At 32.7% G+C, this 24,788-nt stretch overlaps 6 protein-coding genes across 8 annotated transcripts; 3 read left to right on the forward strand and 3 right to left on the reverse strand.

Moving 5' to 3' along the window:
* Positions 1-260: 260 nt before the first annotated feature.
* LOC111687369 lies at positions 261-7,397 on the forward strand. Its single transcript, XM_023449800.2, has 4 exons — positions 261-1,471; positions 1,651-5,855; positions 6,801-6,962; positions 7,033-7,397. Exons 1-4 carry the CDS (start codon positions 413-415, stop codon positions 7,244-7,246), a joined length of 5,640 nt encoding a protein of 1,879 aa, XP_023305568.2. The 5' UTR covers positions 261-412; the 3' UTR covers positions 7,247-7,397.
* Positions 7,398-7,523: 126 nt separating this feature from the next.
* Positions 7,524-10,654, reverse strand: LOC111687368. The gene is made up of 3 exons (XM_023449797.2): positions 10,495-10,654; positions 10,044-10,391; positions 7,524-9,978 (listed from the first exon to the last, which is right to left on the reverse strand). The coding sequence occupies exons 2-3, from the start codon at positions 10,384-10,386 to the stop codon at positions 7,862-7,864; spliced, it is 2,460 nt and encodes an 819-aa protein (XP_023305565.2). The 5' UTR covers positions 10,387-10,391; positions 10,495-10,654; the 3' UTR covers positions 7,524-7,861.
* A 520-nt stretch (positions 10,655-11,174) lies between these two features.
* Positions 11,175-12,812, forward strand: LOC111687366 (interleukin enhancer-binding factor 2 homolog). The gene is made up of 3 exons (XM_023449795.2): positions 11,175-11,462; positions 11,523-11,651; positions 11,714-12,812. The coding sequence occupies exons 1-3, from the start codon at positions 11,304-11,306 to the stop codon at positions 12,605-12,607; spliced, it is 1,182 nt and encodes a 393-aa protein (XP_023305563.1). The 5' UTR covers positions 11,175-11,303; the 3' UTR covers positions 12,608-12,812.
* On the reverse strand, positions 12,731-17,252 carry LOC111687367 (sialic acid synthase). 3 transcript variants are annotated; one of them, XM_046949688.1, is made up of 5 exons: positions 17,115-17,252; positions 14,267-14,302; positions 14,003-14,158; positions 13,729-13,944; positions 12,731-13,680 (listed from the first exon to the last, which is right to left on the reverse strand). In XM_046949688.1, the coding sequence occupies exons 3-5, from the start codon at positions 14,129-14,131 to the stop codon at positions 12,853-12,855; spliced, it is 1,173 nt and encodes a 390-aa protein (XP_046805644.1). In that variant the 5' UTR covers positions 14,132-14,158; positions 14,267-14,302; positions 17,115-17,252; the 3' UTR covers positions 12,731-12,852. The 3 variants fall into 3 exon arrangements, with proteins under 3 accessions (XP_046805644.1, XP_046805646.1, XP_046805645.1); XM_046949690.1 differs by lacking the exon at positions 17,115-17,252 and adding an exon at positions 14,408-14,572; XM_046949689.1 differs by lacking the exon at positions 14,267-14,302.
* A 21-nt stretch (positions 17,253-17,273) lies between these two features.
* On the forward strand, positions 17,274-19,516 carry LOC111687372 (serine/threonine-protein phosphatase alpha-2 isoform). Its single transcript, XM_023449803.2, has one exon. The coding sequence runs from the start codon at positions 17,588-17,590 to the stop codon at positions 18,494-18,496; it is 909 nt and encodes a 302-aa protein (XP_023305571.1). The 5' UTR covers positions 17,274-17,587; the 3' UTR covers positions 18,497-19,516.
* Positions 19,517-21,909: 2,393 nt separating this feature from the next.
* On the reverse strand, positions 21,910-22,846 carry LOC111687373 (c-Myc-binding protein homolog). Its single transcript, XM_023449804.2, has 2 exons — positions 22,657-22,846; positions 21,910-22,576 (listed from the first exon to the last, which is right to left on the reverse strand). Exons 1-2 carry the CDS (start codon positions 22,666-22,668, stop codon positions 22,067-22,069), a joined length of 522 nt encoding a protein of 173 aa, XP_023305572.2. The 5' UTR covers positions 22,669-22,846; the 3' UTR covers positions 21,910-22,066.
* Between the last annotated feature and the right edge of the window lie 1,942 nt (positions 22,847-24,788).

Here is a 24,788-nt window from a genome sequence, read left to right on the forward strand (position 1 = left end):
TTTGTGAAAAATTTTCTATGTGCTTTCAATAAATGTCAAATTTGTTTTATATGTGATTTGACATTCTGGAGAACTTTGGATATCTGTTATGTTTCACCACAACAAAATACGACTTATATTCCAAAGCCAAAAAAAGTTGCAAAAAAAAGTCAGAAAAGTCGACTTTTCGCAATTACAGAGTTGCATTTGGTAAATCATTTAATATATAACAAAGTGAATGAAAACTAAAAAAGAAGAAGATGTAAACAAACAAAATTTCCTTTGTTTTGCTTATCGCAAAGTCTTGTTTTTTCGAAGAAATATTATTAGTTGAACTAATTAAATGCACTTTGTTTTATAGAAAACGTTTAAAATAATACAAAAAATAAAGATATGTTTATATTTTAAACCAAATATCCCAAACATTGACAATATGGCGAATAATGAACGTGATAAAATATTTAAATCATGGTCGGGTATCAGTGAAATTGCCCTTATAAAGGAAGTGGCTACCAAGGGAGAACACATACAATTGTGCATACAATATTGGGCACGTAAACGCAAAATGTCTGTTACCGAATATGAATTATTTTTCCATGATGTTGTGCAAACTTATGTGAACCGTTTGTTAACGGAACGTTTGGTATGTAAAGCAGAAAATGTACTGCGTAATGTACAAAGGGATGTCAAATGTTTCTACTATCAATTCGCCTGTGAATCCAATGATCCGGAATTAAGAGAACTTTTAATGGAACATTTGATGAAAAGAGAGCCATGTGATGACTATGAACAATTAATGCAAAATCTAAAGTTTCATTGGGAACTGTTGCAACAAATAAAACAATCGGAAACTATTATGTCCAATATAAAAAAGCATATGAGACGTGTTAATTTAGAATCGTTAATATCCCTGGATTCGGCCACCCAACAAAGACTTATGATCGAGTTATATTTTGAGACTTATAACACCAGTCTTCTGCAACATATTAACAAATTTGTTATGTGGGACTTTTTAGTTGAAACTAAACAGCTTGAAGAGATCATTCGTTGGTGTCGCATACAACTTAACGCCAAAGATTCCCAACCATTAAAAAATCTTACAGAATTGGAATTGAAATATTCACAATGGTCTTTGGAAAGTGAAATGTATAAATATGCTTTACGTTCGCTACAAGATAACAGCGATAATGTTCTAAGAAATTATTTTGCTTCAGCTGGTTATTTCTTTGAAGATGAAATAAATTCTGTACCAATAGTATTACAACGTATTAGTTTGACAGAAAGCTTTCAACAAAACAACGAGAATATACAATCTTTGCCATTGGCTCGTTTTATCTTTGATCAAAAGCTTTACTATTTGTTATTATACGATTTTGTGGGTCAACGTCAACTTGAAGAGTTATCTGAACTGTTAAGTGAACATAGGCCTTTGTTGAAATTTTTAGTAGCTTTAAAGGCTAATTCTTTTCAGGATTTAGAAGGATTTAAAGAGGTAAGTAGATGTACATTTTAAAGCTAACATTATCGGACTTTCAGATCACATAATATTTGAATTTAGCGTTGCTCAATGGATTCTGGGTTTTTGGCAATAAATAAACACTTAAAAACACTTTGCGGTCATAAATTTTTAAATAAAATATTGCAAAAATTGTTTCTTTTTTTAAATTTCAGATAAGCTTTTATGCTACTAAATATTTAGAAAGTGTTGGCGTTGATTTTGAACAAGAACAAGCACTTGCTACCCTTTTTGAGTTTCTTACGACCGAACCTTCCATATCGAATTTACAATGTTCGGCCACTTCGGGTACGCTTAAACCACTAACCTATCTTAAAATCATACATCATCAACAGAGCGAAACTACAAATACTATCGAACAGGGTCTACCAAATGTTTATGATCTATTGAATACATTTAAGGAACTCGATTATAAACGTCTAACAAAAGATTACAATTTATATGGAAAATTTTCAAGTTTTTCCGACCAACCCAAACAAGATGGTAAAATTATACTACCATACACTTGTCGCTTAAACTTCTTACACTATATCAAACAATCGCGATGTTCGTATGCAGTTTATTTAATGCTTTTACAACAATTGCAAAATTATGCACAAATTACTGAAACACATCTTTTCAGCGCCTGTGAATGTGTATATGATATGGCGCTACAATCTTCATCTGGCGATACAGAAGTTATTACACACTGCATAGCATTTTGTGAAATGTTGGGCTTTGATACGCAACAGCTACGTTGTTTTTTTAAACTCAAGAAATGTCTTATAAGTGGTGTCGAGGCCAAATGTCAGCACTCGGAAAATATAGTTTCCATACTACAAAAATCAGAACGTGTCTTAATACAACGTTTGAAAAAGGAGCGATTATTTCCCTTGACTGATTATTCGGCCATAATGTGTGTTAATGCTGTAGCAAAATATGTAAATAAAACTGGCTGTGAACAGGTCTCATTGGTAATGCAACACTATGCCACACTTAATGATTATTGGCATCTTTTGGTTTTATTGCAATATTTTGATATATCGTTAGACCAAATTAAACAGTTGGTTAAATATTTCACCATTCAACCAATGGGTGAACATTTGCTAAGGGCCTTGTCCTTTGCTACACAAATAAACGAACGTAACACAGGTCTTAAGCGTCGCACTAGTCTAATAAGACGTCAACTGAAACAGAATAAACAGCGTAAAAAGGAGAATAAAACAGCTGTTACCACTACCTCCATGGAAACAATGACATCTTCGTTTGCTTCTTGCCATGAGTCCGCAGGTATTATTAATGACATGGAACCCAACAATGATCGTTTTGTAGCCGACTGCAGTAATGGTGGTCCTGATCTCTTTGCTCTTATTATACTATTTACCAATGCCAACAAAGACAACAATGATAATGAAAAAATGGAAGATATAAATAAATTCCTCGAATATATGCAACAAAAACATGAACGCACAACTACATCAACTGTTGTTAACTATTTGAGGACAGCGGTGGAACAACAATTGCCCATAATGGCTGTTTTAGCAGCCTCAATAAATGTTAAAGATAACAGCAATTTGGTATGGTGTTGGCTGGTGTGGTTAGCTGTGACAACCAATCAATGGAATAATGTTTTAAGATTGGCCGTGGGCATTAATATACACTCATTTCCCTGGAATCTTATAGAACAGCTAGTAAGACAATGCCAAATCAAATCATTAGTGCGTAGCTTTTATATTTTTTATCCTCAAAACGCTTTAATACATCTCTTTAATTTTATGCAACTAACATTACAAGGAGAATTTGGTGATAAAGCTGTACATGAGCTACGTTTGTATGCTTTGGCCTGGAGTAATGATGAAGTACGTTTACCACTGAATCCCTGGTCAAAACGGGAAAAACTTATGAAACGAACAATATGGCTTTTACTTTCACATTTGAAGAATAATTTCGAATCTATTACGGATCAAATGAAATTCCTTACTTGTGTCTGTCAATCTGGTCTCAGTGATATAACCTCTCAGCTGGACTTTTGTTTGTTACGGGGTTTCTGTGAAATCTTGCAAATGGCTGGTAACGAAGCTACACAAAGATTTCCCCTAAACTTTATAGAATTGATACAAAACGAGACGGGAGAAAATAAAGAATATGAACGTGTGTTAAATTGTGTACTGACCGCCAAAGAATATGACATTGCAATACGTTTAGCCTCTCATTTACACAAGCCCATCAGCGATATTGTCTACAGTAAATGGGTTAACTCTTTAGAATTGCAATTGTCTTTGCCCACAGTGGACAATTTTGATAACTATAAATTTCCCTTTGAGCAATATGAACAAGAGGTTGACTCACACTCTTTGCCACCGGAAACGCTAGTAAATTTTCTTCTCTACGCTTCATCGCGCTTGCCGGCGCACGCTTTCCGTTCACGCTACTATGTGCTACAAAAAGCTCTTAATGTTATAAAACATCATCACTTGTTTCCGAATGAATCCTTTGATCGTGATCAAATTGAATACGATATGATTATAAACTATCTTCTGCTGGGAGAGGATGATGCCGCCACACTAACTTTGTATCATTCTGAATATTATGAAGAAATTATGTTAGTTGAAAGATGTGTTCTCTACAAATCATTTCTGGAATTAAAGGAATTGGCTGGCATAGATGATTTGAATATAAGCAGCAAAAGCGTTTTAAATGATACCCAAAAAAGTCGTTTAGAGTCTTTATTACATCGTCTGCTGGACGATGGCGATATAGTTGAGGCTCTACGATTGCAGGAACTTTTTGATGTTCGTCCGTTGGATTTGCGTTTTGTGGTATTTTGCATGGCTTTGGCCGAATCTATGTCAAATATATACGCTATGTCTCCAGATGAACGTCAGCTTTTGGCTGAGATAGAACGTTCTTCATTTTCCAAATTTACCAAACGCACACTTTGTACCACTTCGGGGGGAGGTAGTGGTAGCTATTTATCAGACAGCTGCTCGACCTTAGAATTCGAAGAAATACCTTCGAAAGAGAAGCAAGAAACATTGGCTGTCCTCCAGGGTATAGCTTCGAAATTAAAATTTGGTGTCACCATAGCCAAACGAGTTATCTGTTGCTATCGCGCTGCCATGTATTTGGATAAAGAGTACTTAGATGTTTTACGCACCAAAGATGTGCAGATATTATTGCAGAGTATAGCTGAAGAAGGTTGTTTGCACCGCCTATTGGTAGTCAGTGATATATTGACTTCTACTCATATGGAACCTCAAGAAATTGCAGAGCTATTGGCCTTTGAAATCACTACTGCCGTTGTACGACCACGTTTCTATATATTTAGTCCAGATCAGCAAGCTAAGCATATGTTCCGTAATGCCGATCTCTGGGGTTATAACATAGATAGAGATTTGCATTTATTTCTAGAATTGACACCAGATCGCACCAAGTTAGGCGCTTGCCTGTTGGAATATTGTGATGCTTTAAAGTTGTATCGTAAATATCAGGACAACAAGCCTTTTGAAAAAAATATATATTTCGAACGTTTGGCCGAAATTATAGCACAATATGGCCAACCTAATAGCAGTGGCTCAGGAAATAACAACAACAATTCCAATAACAATGATGCAAATCAAGCTGCACGGCCTCCCCAAGTGTTATCACATAAAAAGCAGAATATCATTTACGTAGAACTGTTAATCAAAGCCCATCAGGCTTTTGTGCACGAATGTTCCATGGAGGGTATAGCAAATGTCTTAAATCGAGCTAAAGTTTTAAATTCAATACTTGCCCAAGCGAAATCTTGGTCCTTAATAGTACGCATGTTAATCGGCATAGGACGTTATCGCGAAATGTTCTTTTGTTTCGATACTCTTATAGAAAATGAACAATTTGAATCTCTACTGGGACAGTTTGATGTCGAGAAGACAATTGGTTTGAGACAAGCTATTCTAGCTTATCTACGCGAATACTGTGATCCGCAACAGGGTAAAGAACTTTTTAACTTAGCTGCTCTTAACTTCTTAATGTACAAAGACTTGGCCGAGTTATGGGAACAAGATGCTGCAGAAATATTAAATAAAATTTATAACACATACCACTTACCTGATGATGCCGACTGCAAATTAACAAAACTTAAATTTAATTCGGATATGATTAATCTACTAAATTCATCACTGGAATATTATGTACATGCTACTGAAAACTATTTGCTGGACAATAAACTTTTGCTTGCTCAAAAAAGTGCTTCACTGGCTGAACTAACAGCTATGCAAATTGATTTGGCTAATAGAGCTTTAGAGAAAGCAACTTCACCAGGTGGCCTTCATCTATGCATTTGCGTTATAAATCTTAAAACGAGGGAACAATTTAAAACGTTGGTCAACAATGAATTAAGGTATTTATTTACACATTTTTCCTTTGGTTCTACCTTTTAATTTAAATTGATCTAAAATAAATCTTAATTAGATAGATAGATAGATAGATAGATAGATAGATAGATAGATAGATAGATAGATAGATAGATAGATAGATAGATAGATAGATAGATAGATAGATAGATAGATAGATAGATAGATAGATAGATAGATAGATAGATAGATAGATAGATAGATAGATAGATAGATAGATAGATAGATAGATAGATAGATACTGACTTCAGAATTGCTCATTTTGAGGAGATTTCTCGTCTTATTCTCCTCAGGGTTCCACCATAGGATCATTCTGGTTCCAGCCACAGTTTCATTATTCCAAGAGGACTTATGGGATTCTCTCTCTAATATTTTTAATTCAGCTTTTGTTGCGTCAAATGGTTTTTCGTTTGTCAGGTTAACTACCTCGAGCTCCCTTCCTGGTATACATATGATGTAAACCTTACCTCTGGAAGAGTATTTAGTTAAATCTTTCTTACAATCCAAAACTGTCTTAGATTTAATTCAATCATCTGATCGCCCTAATAGTCAAACAATGAGCATTAAACCCATTCTATATAATATATTGGAATGATCCATATGGACGTAAAGTCAATTCTGGACCGATTCACATAAAATACTTTAGATATATTTTTACTCGTTTAAAACTTATTTATATCGAATTTCGTTTAGAGTTAGGGCCAATTACAGGCTGATCCTTTTATTTTTGGTGAATTTTATCGCTATACAAATATTTGTAAGCCTTTAATTAGTGTTAAAGTCATTTTCTGAATGGTACCTTATTTGATAGGAAAAATTATAGTCCGATTCTCATAAAATCTTCTTCTTCTGGCGTATGGGTTAAACTAACGATCTTTTTTTTACAAAATATATACATACTTATTATTAACAAGTTTAACTTATTTTTTAAGTGTATATCAAACATTAATTCTAAGTCGAGCTTACGGATTTGACATCAATTGGTCAGAAGCTTTAATATATCAATTTGTTATAAAATTAAAACGATCATACTTGAACGATTTCATACAACAGGTGGATATAACGGATGATATTATTGAAAATGCCATAAAATGGTTTGTTAATTTGAACATAACAAATATCTATACAGATTTTTAATCTGATCATTACATTATTTTATTTTAGTTTTCAACTACAATGTAATCAACAGACAATTAGCAAAGAAATGGAAGATCATATTAGTGAACTGATAGATTTGGTACAATCAGTTACACTCAAATATAAGCTAGCATCTCTGCTGACTCTCAAAACGACAATATTATCGTTAATTAATGATCAAACAATACACTATCTAAGAGATATGAAATTTGGTCGCAGAGAAGAAAATCGAAATACCTAAAATCTTTAGAATTTTAAAGAAAATTAAAAAAAAATTATTAACCGATGCATAGTGATTTTGCTGCAATTATCTTATAGAGAGAATACATGTCTTTAGTTTATAAATTTATAATATTGAACTATTTTTTTGTAATAAATAAATTATTTACATATTTGTTAGATTAAAGTTATATCTTTTTAATTACAAAAACATTTTCTCAAAGAAGTTAAAACCATCTTGATTTGTTTTTTGGAATAGAAGATAATAAATTATTGAAAGCAAAAAAGCAGGTTTTGTTTATAAAATGTAAGTAGTTTTATTAATAAATTAAACAATGTAATATTCTATATTTATCTATTTAATGTTTTGTTATGTGTTGAATATTTATTTAATGACATTTTGCTTAATTTTTTTTTATTGTATTGTAAATGTATTCTTTATCTTTACTAAACTTGATTTATTTTATTTATTTTTTTCACTTTTCGTAATATTAGATCTAAAAACAAAAAAAAGGAAAATATTTTTGATTTATAAATGTGTGTGTATGTTATATTTAAGTATTCATTATTAAGAAGTATGAGTAAGAAGAGTATTTAAATGATTGCCTATATCTATCCATCCCACCATTCATTCGTTCTAATTGTGTTTAACGTCCTCATAAAAGGCTGGTAGTTCCGATTGTAAACGCAACAAACGCACATACGTCACTAGACGCCAATCTTGCGGATCATCATTCGCTTGAACAAAGGTTGATGTGTAGGAGACTAGCTCTTGTGAGCCATCCTGATCGAGATCAGCTATAAGCATAGAATTTTCTTGATTATTTAGATCAGGCTGACAGACAACCTCTTTACGATCGTTGCGACAAAATTGTACAATATTACTTTGCGAGGTATTTTCGATACGTGTATCGGCACCAATAAATAAAACCAATATTACCGTTTCCGTTATGCGTTGCATATTATAATTATCCATTAACAAACCTGCACCACTAGACGACTTTTGTTTTGTACCATTTGTTGAGGGTGAAGTACTTCGCTTAAAGCGCATCGTTTCCAATTTTATATTATATGATTCTCTACGCTGGACAAGATGATCGAATGCATCAAATTCTTCATAGGTCGTTTGATTGTCGGTCAAGTCACGTCGTCGTCGTCGTTCATTTTTATGATCACTATTAGCGCGAGAATTACTTTGTACGTGATTCTGTTTAAAAGAGGATTTGGTTGCATTATCTTTAGGAGTTTTTACTGATTTCGATTTTGATTTGGACGTCTGTGTCTTTTGAAATGTTTCATTACCGCGAGGATTGCTATTGGTATTTGTTGCCGATTGAGTATTTGTTGTTTCTGAGCTTATATTCCATTTCCAAAATTTCATAACAAAACCCGACATATTGGGCTTGGTATTTTTAAAATGCCATTGGGCTGGTACCATGCCATACATGCCACTGCTAGTAAAATTACGCAGTGTAAAAACTTTGCCATTGCGATTTTCACTCAGAATAAGTGTGACATTACAATCCTCCGGACATTTGCCACGATTTTCTACCACTAATTCTCGGCCGCTCAGAGAGTAAATATTACGTTGAGAATCTATATCTTTGCGTTGGCCGTAGTGGCGATGTTGTGAAATTTTTGAAGCAGGCACAAGTTTTTGACCCATTAACGACTTGTTGGTTATTAGAGAAAACAGTTCAGCCAATGTTTTTGAGCGTTGAGCCTCCGTATTGTTATGTATACAATTGAAGGAAACTGTCTGGGCATTTTCCAATTGCAATTTGCGTAAAGTATCACATTCTATAACTTTGAACCCATCACCTATGGGTTGACCACTACGACCCGATAATATTCTCAAAAAATTTCTTTGCTCAAGGCTGTGACCATTTTTATTTGCCACATCACCTTTACGCATATAATGTTTAGTTCTTTGCTCCAACGTAACACTAGTGACCAACAAAATATCCATAACACCATCATTATCCAAGTCGGGTAAAATGACGGGAAAATCAAGTGCATCAACTTTATGTACAGATCTTTCCTTAAATTTCCAATGCCATTGACCTGATACAGGATTTATGGCACCCAATTCGCCATATTCATCAATGACTAAACAATCAGGTCGACCATTACGATCGACATCTAGTAAAGTACAATCTATGGCTACCGGTTCATCGGTCATCTCATCAAACCAAGCAACTGCTCCTGAGCTACCAATTAGCGATATAATACCATTACGCTTCGAATTGTCCGGTCGAAATTCGGGAAAGAAAGCATCACCACGATATAAGAATATCAAATTATTCTCCCAACTACGCAGACCACTAACGATATTTACACCACCCTTTAGTTCGATTTTAGTGTAATTATTATACCAATTATGGGTTTTTATACGATCAACTGGGGCCGGACACGAGCCGTCCTCGCTGCACGGTATTACCCAAACAAATATTATTACCGTAAGAACACACAACAAAAGTGATGCAATGAAACAGCAACGTCGGGCCGGTGACATTGGCTCATTCAACTGAAGATCTTTGGTTGATTCACTGCCACCCAATATGGCCACATTATCAGCATCCGTTTGATTACGTTCATCATAATCACTGTTGAAACTTGAGAAATTATTGGTCGCATCACAGGGACCGCCATTGGCATCGGCATTACTGCCCATATCCGACATCATAACTGAACGTAGATATGTATTTTGCATGCTATTATTTTGAATACTGCTCTTTTTATGTACCCCGTTTGCTGTAAAGTTAGATTTATTTATAAAGTATACTTTAAGAAATACATATTATTTACGGTTAACTTACCCACTGCTGTAGTATGTCCCACTTTTATTGAATTGGGATATAAATTTCTTTCCAACTGTCGTTGACGTTCAATTTGCAATTTACGACGATTTTGCTGATACGATTTTGGCTGCAAATTAAGCGTTGTGGGTGGATTGCGTCGATTATTCGTATTTAATATATTTAAATCGAGTCGTTGTTCTTTTTGATGTTGCTGTAGAAATTGTTTTTGTTGTTCCTGTAACTGTTGCAACGGACAATGTTTGGTTGAATTGTGAATTTCTTCTTCAGAATCAGAATCTGTCATCGCCTGGCTCAGTGGAGCATAGATGGCCTGATGTTGTGGTGTTTCCATTGAAAGCATTTTAACTATATGTGTACACCAGAAAATATGTATGTTAATTTAGAAAAATCAATAGTACACACACTGACAACATTCATTAACATTCATATATGAAAATAATATTCATACCAAAACTCTAACGTCAATATTGTGTTTTTGTCTCAACATCCACATATTTTATTATTTAACACATACAGAATGGAATTATATAATTTATAAATATGCAATTTTATTGCGTTTTGTTTATTTATTTATGAATATTATAAATATGTAGAAGAATAACATCAAAGAACGGATACAACTTAACAGTATTTATTTTTACAAAGAGAATGGTTGTAAATAATGTTCCTAAATAAATACTACTGTTTTTAACAATACTGTATAAAGTAGTTACCAGATTGCTATTAATCACTTTAATCTCAGTCTGCATAACAACCATTTTCTATACGCTCTTCATAAAATTCGTTTTCTTCTGTATCTGAATAATTTTCCTGGTGATTAGGTTGGAAATTGAGTTTTCGTAATTTTTTAATTTCAATATAATTTCAGCACTATTGTCCTCCGAAATATTCTTAGTAGGATCTTTTTGTAGTAAATATTTTATTTCGAATGAAAAAATTATGAAACATCTACCCTGGTAGGCAATTTCGAAATATAAACTTTGCAATATAACATTTTCTTAATCTTTCGATTTTAATTATTTAAAATCGTTAGAAATCTAAAAAATAACTAAAAACTTAGCTGACCTACAGTCAATTTTAAACCGCCGCCGACAATTTAGTGTCAGCCGACGCCTCCATTAAAATTTGTTGGCGCTGGGCTCTGCACGCAATAATCGATAATTTTTTGTGCAAACTGAATAAAAATAGGCATTTTATTTTTCACTCTGACGCTTTTTATAAAATTTTGTAAAAATTAATAAATTAAAGAAAAAAAGAATGGTGCGTGGCGGTATGCGAGGCGGTCGCCCAATGCGTGGTCCAATAAGGCCACCATTTAAGAAAACCTTTGTACCACGACATCCGTTCGATTTGACTCTTGCCGAGGTAGTATTTCCCAAAGTGTCTCCCACTGTCGATGATGGAGCTTTGACTGCGGTAAGAAAAAATAATTATACAAAAAGTATGAATTCCTCAATGTAATAAGTATATTTTCAGTCATTGTTAAAGCGCAATCAAGATTTAAGTCCAACACCGGCCGAGCAAACTGCTGTGGGTAATTTAGTATCTAAAGTGCAATCTGTGCTCGATAATTTAATTGTGGCCCCGGGAGATTTTAACAAATGTGTAAGTATTTTATATATAGCTGTTACCAGAGTGTAATTTAAAAATATTTTTGTGATTTCCAGCAATTGGAGGAAGTACGTCAAGTTGGTTCATTTAAGAAGGGCACCATGTTGACCGGCAACAATGTGGCCGATATTGTTGTTATTCTTAAAACGGTACCCTCAAAAGAATCCGTTGAGGAATTAGGCAAAAAAGTAGAGGCTGATTTGAAAAATGCCATGAAAACTGAGGTGCTTACCAAAGCTGATCATATCAATACTACTTTTCATGATCGTGGTTTTGACATATTTAATACACAGGCTAAAGTGCGCATACTTATTACGACCATACCACAGAATATGAGAAAAAGTGAACCGAACATGTTTCCCGATCCAAAAGTTATGCAAGCTCACTTGGCAGCTATAAGGCATACACGTTGGTTCGAAGAAAATGCCCATCATTCGTCTATCAAAGTGTTAATACGTATACTCAAAGATCTCTCCAAACGTTTTGATGCTTTCTCTCCTCTATCTCCTTGGATGTTGGATTTAATGGCACATTTGACTATAATGAATAATCCCTCGAGACAGGCCCTCCCTATTAATCTAGCTTTCAGACGTGTTTTCCAATTACTATCGGCTGGTCTTTTCTTACCAGGATCTGCTGGTATAACAGACCCCTGTGAGCCTGGTCATAATCGTGTTCATACCGCCATGACTCTAGAGGAACAAGATTCTTGCTGCATGACTGCCCAAACTTTATTACGTATACTAGCTCATGGTGGTTATAAACAAATTTTAGGCATGGAGGGCAATTCTAATATTGTTAAGGACATGTCTGTGTGGAATGGAGTTGTGGTATCACCATTGGAGAGGGTCTATGAAAAGCCGACGGACAAAAAGGATGGCGAAGGTGATGAAGATATGGAAACAGTGGAAAATGATAATGTCATGGATGAAGACTCCGGCGATCAATAATATACCAAAACAAAAAGTTTTTATACCTATATCTCTATAAACTTAATCTCTTAAATAACCCAATATTTATTTTCCATTTAAAAAGTACATATTTGAGATTATCAAAATAATACAAGTGCAAAATTGTGTAAATGAAAACAATATTTTATTTAAAAATCCTTAACTTTTACTACAATAAATCAAGAAGTGGGTATTCAAATTCCAATAACGAAGTGAGTTATTAATTTAATTTTAAGGTTTTATAACTAAAATTGTGTACTTTCCATTTTGATTATAATATCCCATGTTATAGGATTATCTCTTTCAATATCATCACTAAGCTCTGAACCCACAACATTATCAATAAATTCAGCACTTATGCCATTAGGTTCGCTGACCTTTATAGACAAATCTTCAATGTTTATTATATGACCAGCTTTTAAATCTTGAGATGCAACAATTAATTTACCCAATTTTTCACGACAATTCATTTCACAAGAAAGGATGCATCTCTCTTCTCCATCATTGGGATCAAAAGAATCTAAAGCTTCCTTAATACTTGATGTTTTAGGAAGTAGTGCAATAATTTCCTCGTCCAATAGGTCCTGTTGATTAGATTTAAAATTTAACATTAACTCACTGACATCCTCTATTAACTTGGCCATTTCTGAGGGTTCTAGAGAACATTTGTGATCGGAACCTTTTTGTTTCTTATCCAAAGTAAAGTGTCTTTCTATTATTCTAGCACCTAGTAAAACAGCTGCTTTGGAAATATCTACGCCAAGTTCATGGCCTGAGTAACCAATTACACAGTGAGGAAATTTATTTTTTAAGTTAGTAATCATCTTTATTTGGCAGTCTTTAGCTTCCGTTGGATATGAGGAAACACAGTGCATTAAGGCATAATTTGTTTTCTTAGCATTTTTCATAATTTCCACAATACGTTCGATAGTTTCCATTGTTTGCATGCCCGTTGATATAACAAGAGGACGCTCCAATTTGGCGGCTTTTTCTAACAATGGAAAGTTATTTGCATCTCCAGAGCCAATTTTAATAAAAGGAACATTTAGCATATCCAATTGTTCTAATGAAACCTAAAAAATAGTCGTTAATTAATATATTTGTTTCAACTTGTAGCCTACCTCGTCCATGGCAGAAGCTGTAAAATCAATACCAATTTCTTTGCAAAAACATTGCAACTCATGATATTGTTTTATATCGAACTCCAAATACTCTTTATGTTCACCATACGTTTTACCCCACGAATGTATACTATCATATGGTCGACTTAATGCTGATTCGGTAAATTTAGCTTCAAGACAAGATTTTTGAAATTTAACACAATCACAACCAATTTTCTGCAAGATAAACAGATTTTAATAAAAAATAAAATAAATTTAGTGATTGTATACATACTTTTGCTTTCAAAATCATTTTTTTAGCCAATTCCAAACATCCTTGATGATTCTGTCCGATTTCTGCTATAAAATACACTTTATTTCCATCCCGTGTGACCAATGTTTCGCCCAAATTAAGTGAAACCATTTTTTATTTAGGTAATTTCTATTGATCCTTAAAAATTAATGATCAAATATTTCTCAACTATTTTTTTTAATTGAATTTAAACAAGGCAAAATAAAATATAACATGATCATTCATATGAGACACTTCTTTACTTACTTAATCTGCAGCAGTTTTTTTAATTTGTAATAAATTCTTTTAGTAGAATCCTTTCAAAAAAAAAAAAGAAGTTATTAGTAATATTATTATAAATACATATGGTAAATGTATAAGAAAGGAAGTGATAATATTATTACATACTTTAATTTTTCGTTAAAATGACAAATATTTTACTAATATAAAAATGGGGATGTGATAATCACAAAGTACTTTGTGGTAATGCTTATTTTGACATTTATTTAATAATAAAGAAAATGCCAAATGAGTAAATGTCGTTTATTAATGACCCATCCAACGAACAAAACCATTTATATATTTCTATTTTACCATTAGTTATGATGAGGGTACACATACGTATGTAGTATGTATGTATGTACCTTCGCGTTTATTTGAATATATGAATGTTTGTATGTACAGATATGTACATATGCATATATGTATGTATGTACATATGTACATGCATGCTTCCTATGAACTTCTATGTCGGCTTTCACTCTTTTTGGCGAGTCCAGTCGGAATATTCCGTTACTGTTTATCCTGTAGCCGAATTATAGATCTTTTTAAATATTTTAACAAATTTTATTTAAACAATTATATTCATAAAAAATTTTCAATTAAAATTTCCGACGAGATATTGGGCGTAAAATTATATTTAGGTTTTGAAAATATATACATACATACATATGTACATACATCATGTGTTAGTTCTTGAATTCGAAAAGCAAATTCATGTTTGAATTACATTCTACTTTGAATGATTCAATTTTTCTTTAATTCAAATCTAGTCCAAATTGAATTATGATATTTTTCTTAAATTCAATTTGTAGTAGACTGAATAAAAACCCTTTCGTTTGCAGCCAGAGTGTTGTATCTCAAAAACTAAAATTTCAACTTAAAAGGTTGATATTTTTATACCCTGCACCACTATAGTGGGGAGGGTATTATGCGTTTGTGCTGAAGTTTGTAGCACCCAAAAATATTGGTCCTAGACCCATTTTAAAGTATACCAATCGCCTCAGAATCACTTTCTGAGTCGATTTAGCTATGTGTTTGTTCATCCGTCCGTAAACCTTGTGCGCACGCTACAGGTCGCAATTTTCAAGATAATTTCATGAAATTTGACACATACTCTTTTTTGGGACGATCGCTATTGAAAATTATATTTAGGTTTTGAAAATATATACATACATACATATGTACATACATCATGTGTTAGTTCTTGAATTCGAAAAGCAAATTCATGTTTGAATTACATTCTACTTTGAATGATTCAATTTTTCTTTAATTCAAATCTAGTCCAAATTGAATTATGATATTTTTCTTAAATTCAATTTGTAGTAGACTGAATAAAAACCCTTTCGTTTGCAGCCAGAGTGTTGTATCTCAAAAACTAAAATTTCAACTTAAAAGGTTGATATTTTTATACCCTGCACCACTATAGTGGGGAGGGTATTATGCGTTTGTGCTGAAGTTTGTAGCACCCAAAAATATTGGTCCTAGACCCATTTTAAAGTATACCAATCGCCTCAGAATCACTTTCTGAGTCGATTTAGCTATGTGTTTGTTCGTCCGTCCGTAAACCTTGTGCGCACGCTACAGGTCGCAATTTTCAAGATAATTTCATGAAATTTGACACATACTCTTTTTTGGGACGATCGCTATTGAAAATGGTTGAAATCGGTTCATTATTTCTCCTAGCCCCCATACAACCGTACCCCCGAATCGGTCCTTTAGGCTCACAAGTACGTTAAATGTTTTATAATGTCAACAAAAATCAGCAAAAATTAGTTTTATAGAACAATAAATGACAATACTAATTTTTATTGTGATCGGGCCTCATTTGACCCTAGCCCCCATACAGACTCCCCTTCAGGAAATGACTTGAAGGTCAAAATTAACTTATAATTACTTATAAAACGATTAAAATCTACATAAATGTCTTTGAAGTAGACGTAAATTCATCTACCTAAATGTATAAGGATAGGCCCATATTTACCCCTTCTCCCCTATGAGCCCTCATGTAGAAAATCTCTTTTTTTTTGTCAACAACAAGTACAAATATTCCACAATAAACCAAATTAAATGCTTTATTTAAAAAAAAATCAAAATTTTAACATACTGACTGGTGTAGGGTATCATAAGGTCGGCAATGTCCGACTATAAATTCATACTTGTTTTTAATTTGATTTAAAAAATTGATTTAATGTTTTACAATTTTAAACCTTTGGTTATAGATACAATTATGAATTTAAAAAAAAAACACAACTTATATTATGAAATTTAATTTTTATTTAAATATATAGTTTTACTAAAATAATTTAATTTTTTTCTTAATCAAATATAATAATATTTTTACGATTTAAGGAAAAAAATTTATATGTTAATCATCCACTTCTTTAACAGATTGATTAAGATAATTTTTAAACAAAACACATTTAAATGTAACAAAAAATACTGTAAATTATTTTAATCACTCTGTGTTTGAGGCAGTTAATTTTGCTAGGCGAAGGAGTCTGGTGTTCTTTTCGAAAGAGTTTTTTTTAAAATAACAAAATGCAATAACCATACACATAATTTAGAATATTGAAAATAAATGTTAAATATTTTTGAAAATTAATTTATAATATATTATAAATTTTAAACAGTATGATTAAGATAATTTTTTAACTAAAAACCTAAAAAATTTAACAAATTATATGTTGTAGTATAATTTTTTTAAATTTAATTTACTATTAACTATTATTTAAAACGTTTATATTAAAAATTCATTTATTAAACGTTTATTTATTTATTCATAAGTACAAATTTATAATAAAGAAATTGACAATGAAAAATAGTATAAACTTACCCAATACTTTGTTTCATAGAAGACGATTAAAAATTTTAAGAGAAAAAATGATTTGTTCAATCCAATATTTTAAAGAAATTTAGCCGGCTTACTGAAGAATTTGCAAAGCCGATGAAAATTTTATTGTCAACTCCCAACGCTGTTCATTTTGGTCGACACAGGTCTTTGTGTGTTCGTTCGTTCTTCGAATTCGCCTTCGTTTCTGGTAGCTGTGAAAAAATCTATTAAAAATACTAAAAAAATAGGAAAACGAGGGACACACATTACAAATTTTGCAAAATATTCAAGTGAAAAGCATTAAATTCAATTAATTCGAAAGCAAAAAGCATTCGAAATATAAAAAATAGACAAATTTGCAAGTTGAAAATAATAGAAAAAATAAACCCACCAATCAAACGAACGACGACCGACCAACGCTCGATATATTAAAAGAAAGAAAAAAACGCAGCAAAAAGAGAACAAAAGAAAAAAATATGGTTGACATAATAAATATTGACAGCATCATATCACGGCTCTTGGAAGTGCGTGGGGCTAGGCCTGGCAAGAATGTACAACTGTCGGAGAGTGAAATAAGAGGCTTGTGCCTGAAATCACGCGAAATCTTCTTGTCTCAACCGATACTGTTGGAATTGGAGGCCCCATTAAAAATTTGCGGCGACATTCATGGTCAGTACTACGACTTATTGCGTTTGTTTGAATATGGTGGTTTCCCACCCGAGTCAAATTACTTATTTTTGGGCGATTATGTTGATCGTGGCAAGCAGTCCTTAGAAACAATTTGCTTACTGTTGGCTTACAAGATTAAGTACTCGGAGAATTTCTTCTTGTTGCGTGGTAATCACGAATGTGCCAGCATTAATCGCATCTACGGCTTCTACGATGAGTGCAAACGTCGCTACACCATTAAATTGTGGAAAACATTTACCGACTGCTTCAATTGCTTGCCGGTAGCTGCCATTGTGGACGAGAAGATATTCTGTTGCCACGGCGGTCTCAGTCCAGATCTCACAACCATGGAGCAGATCCGTAGAATTATGCGTCCCACTGATGTTCCAGACCAAGGTCTATTGTGTGATTTGCTGTGGTCCGATCCCGACAAAGATACCATGGGCTGGGGTGAGAATGATCGTGGTGTAAGTTTCACATTTGGAGCAGAAGTTGTTGGTAAATTTCTACAGAAGCATGAATTTGATTTGATTTGCCGTGCACATCAAGTGGTAGAGGACGGATACGAGTTCTTTGCTAAACGTCAATTGGTAACACTGTTCTCGGCACCCAACTATTGCGGTGAGTTTGACAATGCAGGAGCCATGATGTCCGTAGACGATACTCTGATGTGCTCTTTCCAAATATTGAAACCAGCTGATAAGCGTAAAAAGTAAATGATGATTTAGTTAACTACTAAAAAGCGAAATACTTCCTTTGTAATTGTACATCAACATCATACAAAACAAAAACAACAAAACATAAACACAAACAAAAGTATAAATAGAATAAAACATCCTCCCACTACACCCTTGTCTCCTTTTATTCCCACAAATTTCAGAAGCTATCTTCCCAACACCCACCTTTAATTGGATATTATTAATCATTCATATCTGCTCTTAACACCACTTTCCTCTCGTCAACTTTAACTTAATCCTACAATCATTTCTAATGTCTTGCATGATTGAGCATGTACAACTTTAGTTTAAACTAAAAACATTGGATTTGAATCGTGTAATGTTAAACAAAATCTATGTTTTAATCAAATGTGAGTGATTTTTTATGTGAAGATTTCATCAAGTATTTGCCAAAATAAAATTAAATTAGACATCATGACACACAAAATACAAAAAAAAAATAAGATCTTTTTACTCCAAAATACGGCACATAGTTTTAAAACTATGTACAATAAAGAATTCAACGTAAAATATTTAGTATCAGCAAGAGGATGCGTTGCATATGGAATAGAGTGCAGTCATCAATATTTATAAAATGTAGTAGACTATTGTTTTTTTCTGCTCTAATTTTTCTATTATATTTTCTACTTGTATTATTAGATTATTTTTTTATTTAAAATATTGGACGTGTTTTTTTCTATTTTCTTTACATATACCTTTATAACTTGCATTCTTATCAAATTTACGTATAAATTAAAAATTTGACCGATCGATCTAATCTATAAATTGACCTTCCTCCCCCTCTCCCCCGTTTTCCTCTCCACATACTTTTTATGATGTAAACAAAACAAAAATACAAAAACAAGATGTGTTTTATATAAATATATTTTCAACTAAAAAAAAAGAAAACAAAACAAAAATATTCATTAATTATATTCAAAATCTGTATTATTAAAACAACTACATGAAAATATCCTTTATATTGAATAAAAATAAAATAAAACAAAAATGTAAATTAAATATGAATTTCGTTATTAGCAACAACATTAATCAACATTAAATACATTTACAAATACTTATTTGAATAAAGAAAATTCCCTTAAATAATATGTATAATTTCAGTAATGGTATCCTTTCATTTTGCATTCAAAACATATTACTCATTTTGTCTTAAAAGATTTTTTTCTTTAATATACAATTTATTAACACAAATGCTATTTTTGGCATATAAAAACAGCAATAACATGATTAACTCAACCATTTGTACTTACTCACAAACTGTGGATACTATTCTCTGATTTTATTGTACTACGTATTCGCAACAAATTATACTACATAGAAAAATAATATGAAAATATGTATACATATATGTATGTAGATACGTACACAACACACTTTTATTAGAAAAATTTTATTTTCGAACCCACCCCATGCACTCACACAAACATTCAATGTATACTCACCATTATTGTGTTTATCTTAAATTCAATGGTGGTATGTATGTACGTACATACATATGTATATCGAATTGATAATCGAAAATTTCATATATAAACTGTTATTCATATTCCATAATATCAACAGTTCTGCCGCTACAGCATTCCCCAAGATAACACATTTTTTATAGGAATTAATTCAATTGATTGAGATAAATTTAATACTACTGTTATAATTTAAATAAAAGAACAACATTTAATTTTGGAATTACACATTTAGAGGAACAAAGATGCGGCATTGGACATTATTCTAAGTGTGCTTCCCATTGAGAATGTAGCGTCTAGGAACTTATTTAGACTGTTTGAATCAGCTCTAGTAAGACCAAAGCGGGTAGGCCAATCAAGAATATTGTACGAAGTAGGTCTAACTGGTGGCCACAAAGTAGGTCTAACTGGTGGCCACAAAGTAGGTCTAACTGGAATTGGGGGAAGTACGGAGGGTATTTCTGACTACTTAGACCTGGTTCACACTGGGAAACTTATTTTTGGGAAACTTTTGATTTTTGTGTGTGAGAGAAAGAGAATGAAATATCAACCATCTGTTTCTCTCACACACAAAATCAAAAGTTTCACAGTGTGAATCAGGTCTTAGTTACGACCTTGGACTTCGGAGTGACACCTTCAATAGTAGGGACGATTGGATTGGGTTCGAAGTACTGTTTGAGTGGTGTACAGTCTTCACTGATGGATCCAAGATGGAATCTGGTACAGGGGCCGGAGTTTATTTAGTTGATGATAACATAAGAGCGTCCTATAGACTTCCGGATGAACGTAGTGTCTTTCAGGCGGAGATCTTTGTGATCTGGAAGGCTCGGAGGTAACGAATTATATTGATAGTCAGGCAGCACTTAAAGCTTTACAATGTCATATGTTACATTCTAGCTTGGTAATTAGCTGCAGAATGATTCCAGGTCATTAGTCAGGTTATACACAGTGAGACTGTGTTGGGTACCGGTACATTGTGATATTCGGGGGAACGAGATCGCAGATGAATTAGCCAGACAGGGTTCTGAGCTTGATCTTAATAGTAGGGGTAGTTCTGTAAAACCCCCTGTTATTACTATAGACTAATATCCGAAAAAATCAAAAACTCTACCAACCGATCCTGGCAAAGTAGGCTGGATTTGCAGGGTTACTAGGCCAAAAGCAACCAGTATACTATTAGGAATTGACAGGAAGAGTATAAGGGCTTTAGTGGGGGTAACAACTGATCACTAGGGTCAAATTAAGCCCGATCATTACAAAAATCGGTAGTGTCATTTAAAGTTCTATAAAATTAAGTTTTGTCGACTTTTGTTGACATAATAGAACATATAGGGGTACGGTTGTATGGTGGCTAGTCGAAATAATGATCCGTTTTTAACCATTTTTAATAGGCCCCGTCTTTGGGCCAAGAAAAGCGTGTGTGCCAAATTTCATCCAATTATCTTGAAAATTGCGGTCTGTACCTGCCGAAGGACATAATTTAATAGATTCAGAAAATGATTCTAAGCCGATTGGTATACATTGAGGTGGGTATAGAACGATTATTTTTGTATGTTACAAACATCAGCACAAACCCAATATACCCTCCCCACTAAAGTGGTGTAGGGTATAAAAATAAAACTTATGATAAATTCTTTTAAAATATCTTAACAATTGAGACCTGTAGTTTGATTACAAAGCAGATTAAGAAAACCGCCCTCACTTCAGTGGGGTAGTGTATAAAAATAGCGATTGATTCAAATTTAACATATTATTTATATTCCATACATTTTATTGGCACCATAAAGTAGGCAATGAATGTCTGCCATACATTATCGTTATTGCTTAAAAACTCCCAGTAACCACATCGATTTGGCAACTTGTAAGCACTACATCTTTGATATAAAAATACCGAATACATACTTTTCATATTAATGAAACAAATCAATGTAGTTTACTTTTATAGTAGTTTTATTTTAGTATATTTTAAATCCATAATAAATGGATCAAATCTCCTTAAAGCGTCGCTAAAGTATTACTAACTTTTAAGAAAAATCATATACTATGTAATCGATTTCTCAATAGCAAACCGACAATATACGTTTAGGTTTCATTCAGCACTAGTCGAAACCATTTCATTTTGTACAGCCTCTCCTCCTCCACTTGCAACAGATTGTACATTCGACTCTGTAATATGAGTGTTTTGAATGCCTTCTTCTAGAGCAGCAACTTCCGAGTATTCGCCCACAGGTTGATGACTTTGCTCAACTGGTGGCGGCATATTGATATCTTCGCCCTCTTCTTTAGCACCATTACTTTCATTAAGGTTGTCATTATTTATGGACTCATTATGGGAAGAAGGTTCTACTAGCAAATCTGGATTGATGCCACGAATAATTTCAGTTAAACGTTGAATTTCATTGCGCGCATCATCCAGTTCACTTTGTAAATAGGCAATATTGTCAGCCTGAAGACGAGCATCTCCTAGATTTTGTAGCAAATATTGAGTGGGATCTTCTGGACGTTCCTTAAGAATTCGTACAAATACTTTTGTTAGCGATTCAATTATTCCGCCACGCTCCAAATAACGTCTATATTCATCTCTTTTAGGATCGATTGGCTAGAATTATGAAAATGTACAATTAATTAATTAATAAATGTAGAACGTCTGGTAAAATATTTCCATTTCCCTATATTTACTTTAAATGCCATATTGTCGGCTTTATTGTTAGCAATGGACGGTTCGTTTGGAAAATACAACGCGTGTATGAAGTTACAATTCTAATTCAATTTTCTTTTCACTTAAAAATAACTGTTCTATTTAAAGAAACTGGAATGCAAAAACATTAAAAAAAACTTCTTTTTTTTGTATATGCAAAAATAATGGGTAAACAAAAAATGTTTCTGGATCAGAGTCCTGAGTCGACAAACATTAACGACGACTGACACTAAAAATTTCGTCGGCGGTTTAAAATTTTTCATCAGTGATCGAGTGATTAAAAAGTGAGAATTTAAAAACAAATATTTTAAAAAATCGTGAATTAATACAACCTAATATAATACGCAATATTATGCTGTATATTGCAAAAATTAATAAACAAACAATTTTTCTGGGTTTATACAAAAATTGTTTTACAAAATTGCCACAAGTTTGAAAATAATACTGTTTCTGTGTTTGTAGTCTAAATAACGTTAGTTAGTTTAGTTTAAAAGGGTTGTAGACACAAAAGGTATACATCCACTCGGAGACCCAGGAGGGTCCATTGTGATTCCTTTTAAGAAGAAACAAGAAAAATAGATAGACAGAAGACAGAACAGCTGGATAGATAAGTCTGAAATTACTGAATTCCTATCCTAATAGAGAAAGAATGTTGATAGTATTGGAAGGAAATTCTACGAGGTCCGGCGCCTAAACAGCCAATCCACTTCCTTGACTATACTACTATACTACTCCTAGATACATCTCCTAAATCATCATGGAATGTTTTTCCTAGCCATTTCCGCCTCAAACTCTGTGCACCAGGACAGTCACACAAAATATGTTCGACTGTCTCTAGCTCCTTTTCGTCCTCACACAACCTACAAAACTCCTGTGTGTTAAAGATCTATTGTTATTGATGTTTCGTATTTGAAATTTTATTTAGAATAAAAAATTTTTCTATTTTTCAGTACAAATTATTCAATGCTTATAATAATAATTTTACAAAACAATATTTTTCAGAAGTCATACTTTCAGTAGGACAATACTTAATACTTATAAAATTATGAATACAATAATCTTTTACAAAATGATATTTTATATCAACATGTTTTGTTCTAGCATTAAATTTTTCATTCAAAACCATCTTAATGCAACTCTGATTATCTTCCATAATTGTTATAGGTGTATTTACATTTACATGCATTTCTCGAAGTAGTCCATGAATCCACTTTGCTTCTTTACAAGCTTCTGACAATGCAATGAATTCTGCTTCAGCTGTAGATAGAGAAACACAGGTTTGTTTTCGGCATGACCAATTTATAACACAACCATTTAAATAAAATACGTAACCACTGTGGGATTTTCTATCAATTTTGTTTTCTGTCCAGTCCGCATCTACATAGCCGTATAATTCATTATTTTCTGTTGTACTACTTAATTTTAAAGATAAATCAGCTGAACCTTTAAGATATTTCATAACTCTTTTCACTTCATTCCAATCTTCTTTGGTAGGAGCTTGAGTTTTCTGAGCTAATATTGCAATACTTGCAGTAATATCTGGTCTTGTATTTACTGATAAATATAAAAGTGTTCCAATAGCCTTTTGATATAGTTTGTTATCCAAAAGTTTTTCAGATTCTGCAATTTTGTTATATGAAGGTATCAAGGGAATATCTGAAATTTTTGAGTCTTGAAGTCCAAATTCGTTTATAATTCTTTTAATATAATTTTCTTGACTAAATAAATAATGACCATTTTTATCTTTTGTAACTTCCATTCCGAGATAATGTTTAACTGGTCCTAAGTTAATCATAGTGAATTTTGTACTTAACATGTTAAAAATCTCATCTATAAATTTTATTTCTTTACTTGCGACAATCATATCGTCAACATATACCAATAGATAATCAATATTTTCTTTAGATTTTCTTATATATAAACAGGGGTCCATTAAACTTTGCTTAAATTGAAATTCAATTACGTGTTTTAATCCGTATAAACTTTTTTAAGTAAGCATACTTTATTTGGAGTTTCATTTGACGTAAAACCTGGTGGCTGCTTCATATAAATCGTTTCCTGTAAATCACCATTCAAGAATGCTGTCTTTACATCAAAATGATAAAGATTCATT

This window comes from Lucilia cuprina, chromosome 4, assembly GCF_022045245.1.
Source record: "Lucilia cuprina isolate Lc7/37 chromosome 4, ASM2204524v1, whole genome shotgun sequence".
Classification (NCBI taxonomy): Eukaryota; Metazoa; Arthropoda; class Insecta; order Diptera; family Calliphoridae; genus Lucilia; species Lucilia cuprina.

Coding starts and splice junctions, on each gene's coding strand:
- LOC111687369 (XM_023449800.2), top strand. CDS start 413: ATGGCGAATAATGAACGTGATAAAATATTTAAATCATGGTCGGGTATC. Junction 1,472..1,650: donor ATTTAGAAGGATTTAAAGAG/GTAAGTAGATGT, acceptor TTTAAATTTCAG/ATAAGCTTTTATGCTACTAA. Junction 6,963..7,032: donor ATTGAAAATGCCATAAAATG/GTTTGTTAATTT, acceptor ATTTTATTTTAG/TTTTCAACTACAATGTAATC.
- LOC111687368 (XM_023449797.2), bottom strand. CDS start 10,386: ATGCTTTCAATGGAAACACCACAACATCAGGCCATCTATGCTCCACTG. Junction 9,979..10,043: donor GGGACATACTACAGCAGTGG/GTAAGTTAACCG, acceptor CTAACTTTACAG/CAAACGGGGTACATAAAAAG.
- LOC111687367 (XM_046949689.1), bottom strand. CDS start 14,131: ATGGTTTCACTTAATTTGGGCGAAACATTGGTCACACGGGATGGAAAT. Junction 13,945..14,002: donor AAATGATTTTGAAAGCAAAA/GTATGTATACAA, acceptor TTTATCTTGCAG/AAAATTGGTTGTGATTGTGT. Junction 13,681..13,728: donor CAGCTTCTGCCATGGACGAG/GTAGGCTACAAG, acceptor ACTATTTTTTAG/GTTTCATTAGAACAATTGGA.
- LOC111687366 (XM_023449795.2), top strand. CDS start 11,304: ATGGTGCGTGGCGGTATGCGAGGCGGTCGCCCAATGCGTGGTCCAATA. Junction 11,463..11,522: donor ATGATGGAGCTTTGACTGCG/GTAAGAAAAAAT, acceptor GTATATTTTCAG/TCATTGTTAAAGCGCAATCA. Junction 11,652..11,713: donor CGGGAGATTTTAACAAATGT/GTAAGTATTTTA, acceptor TGTGATTTCCAG/CAATTGGAGGAAGTACGTCA.
- LOC111687372 (XM_023449803.2), top strand. CDS start 17,588: ATGGTTGACATAATAAATATTGACAGCATCATATCACGGCTCTTGGAA.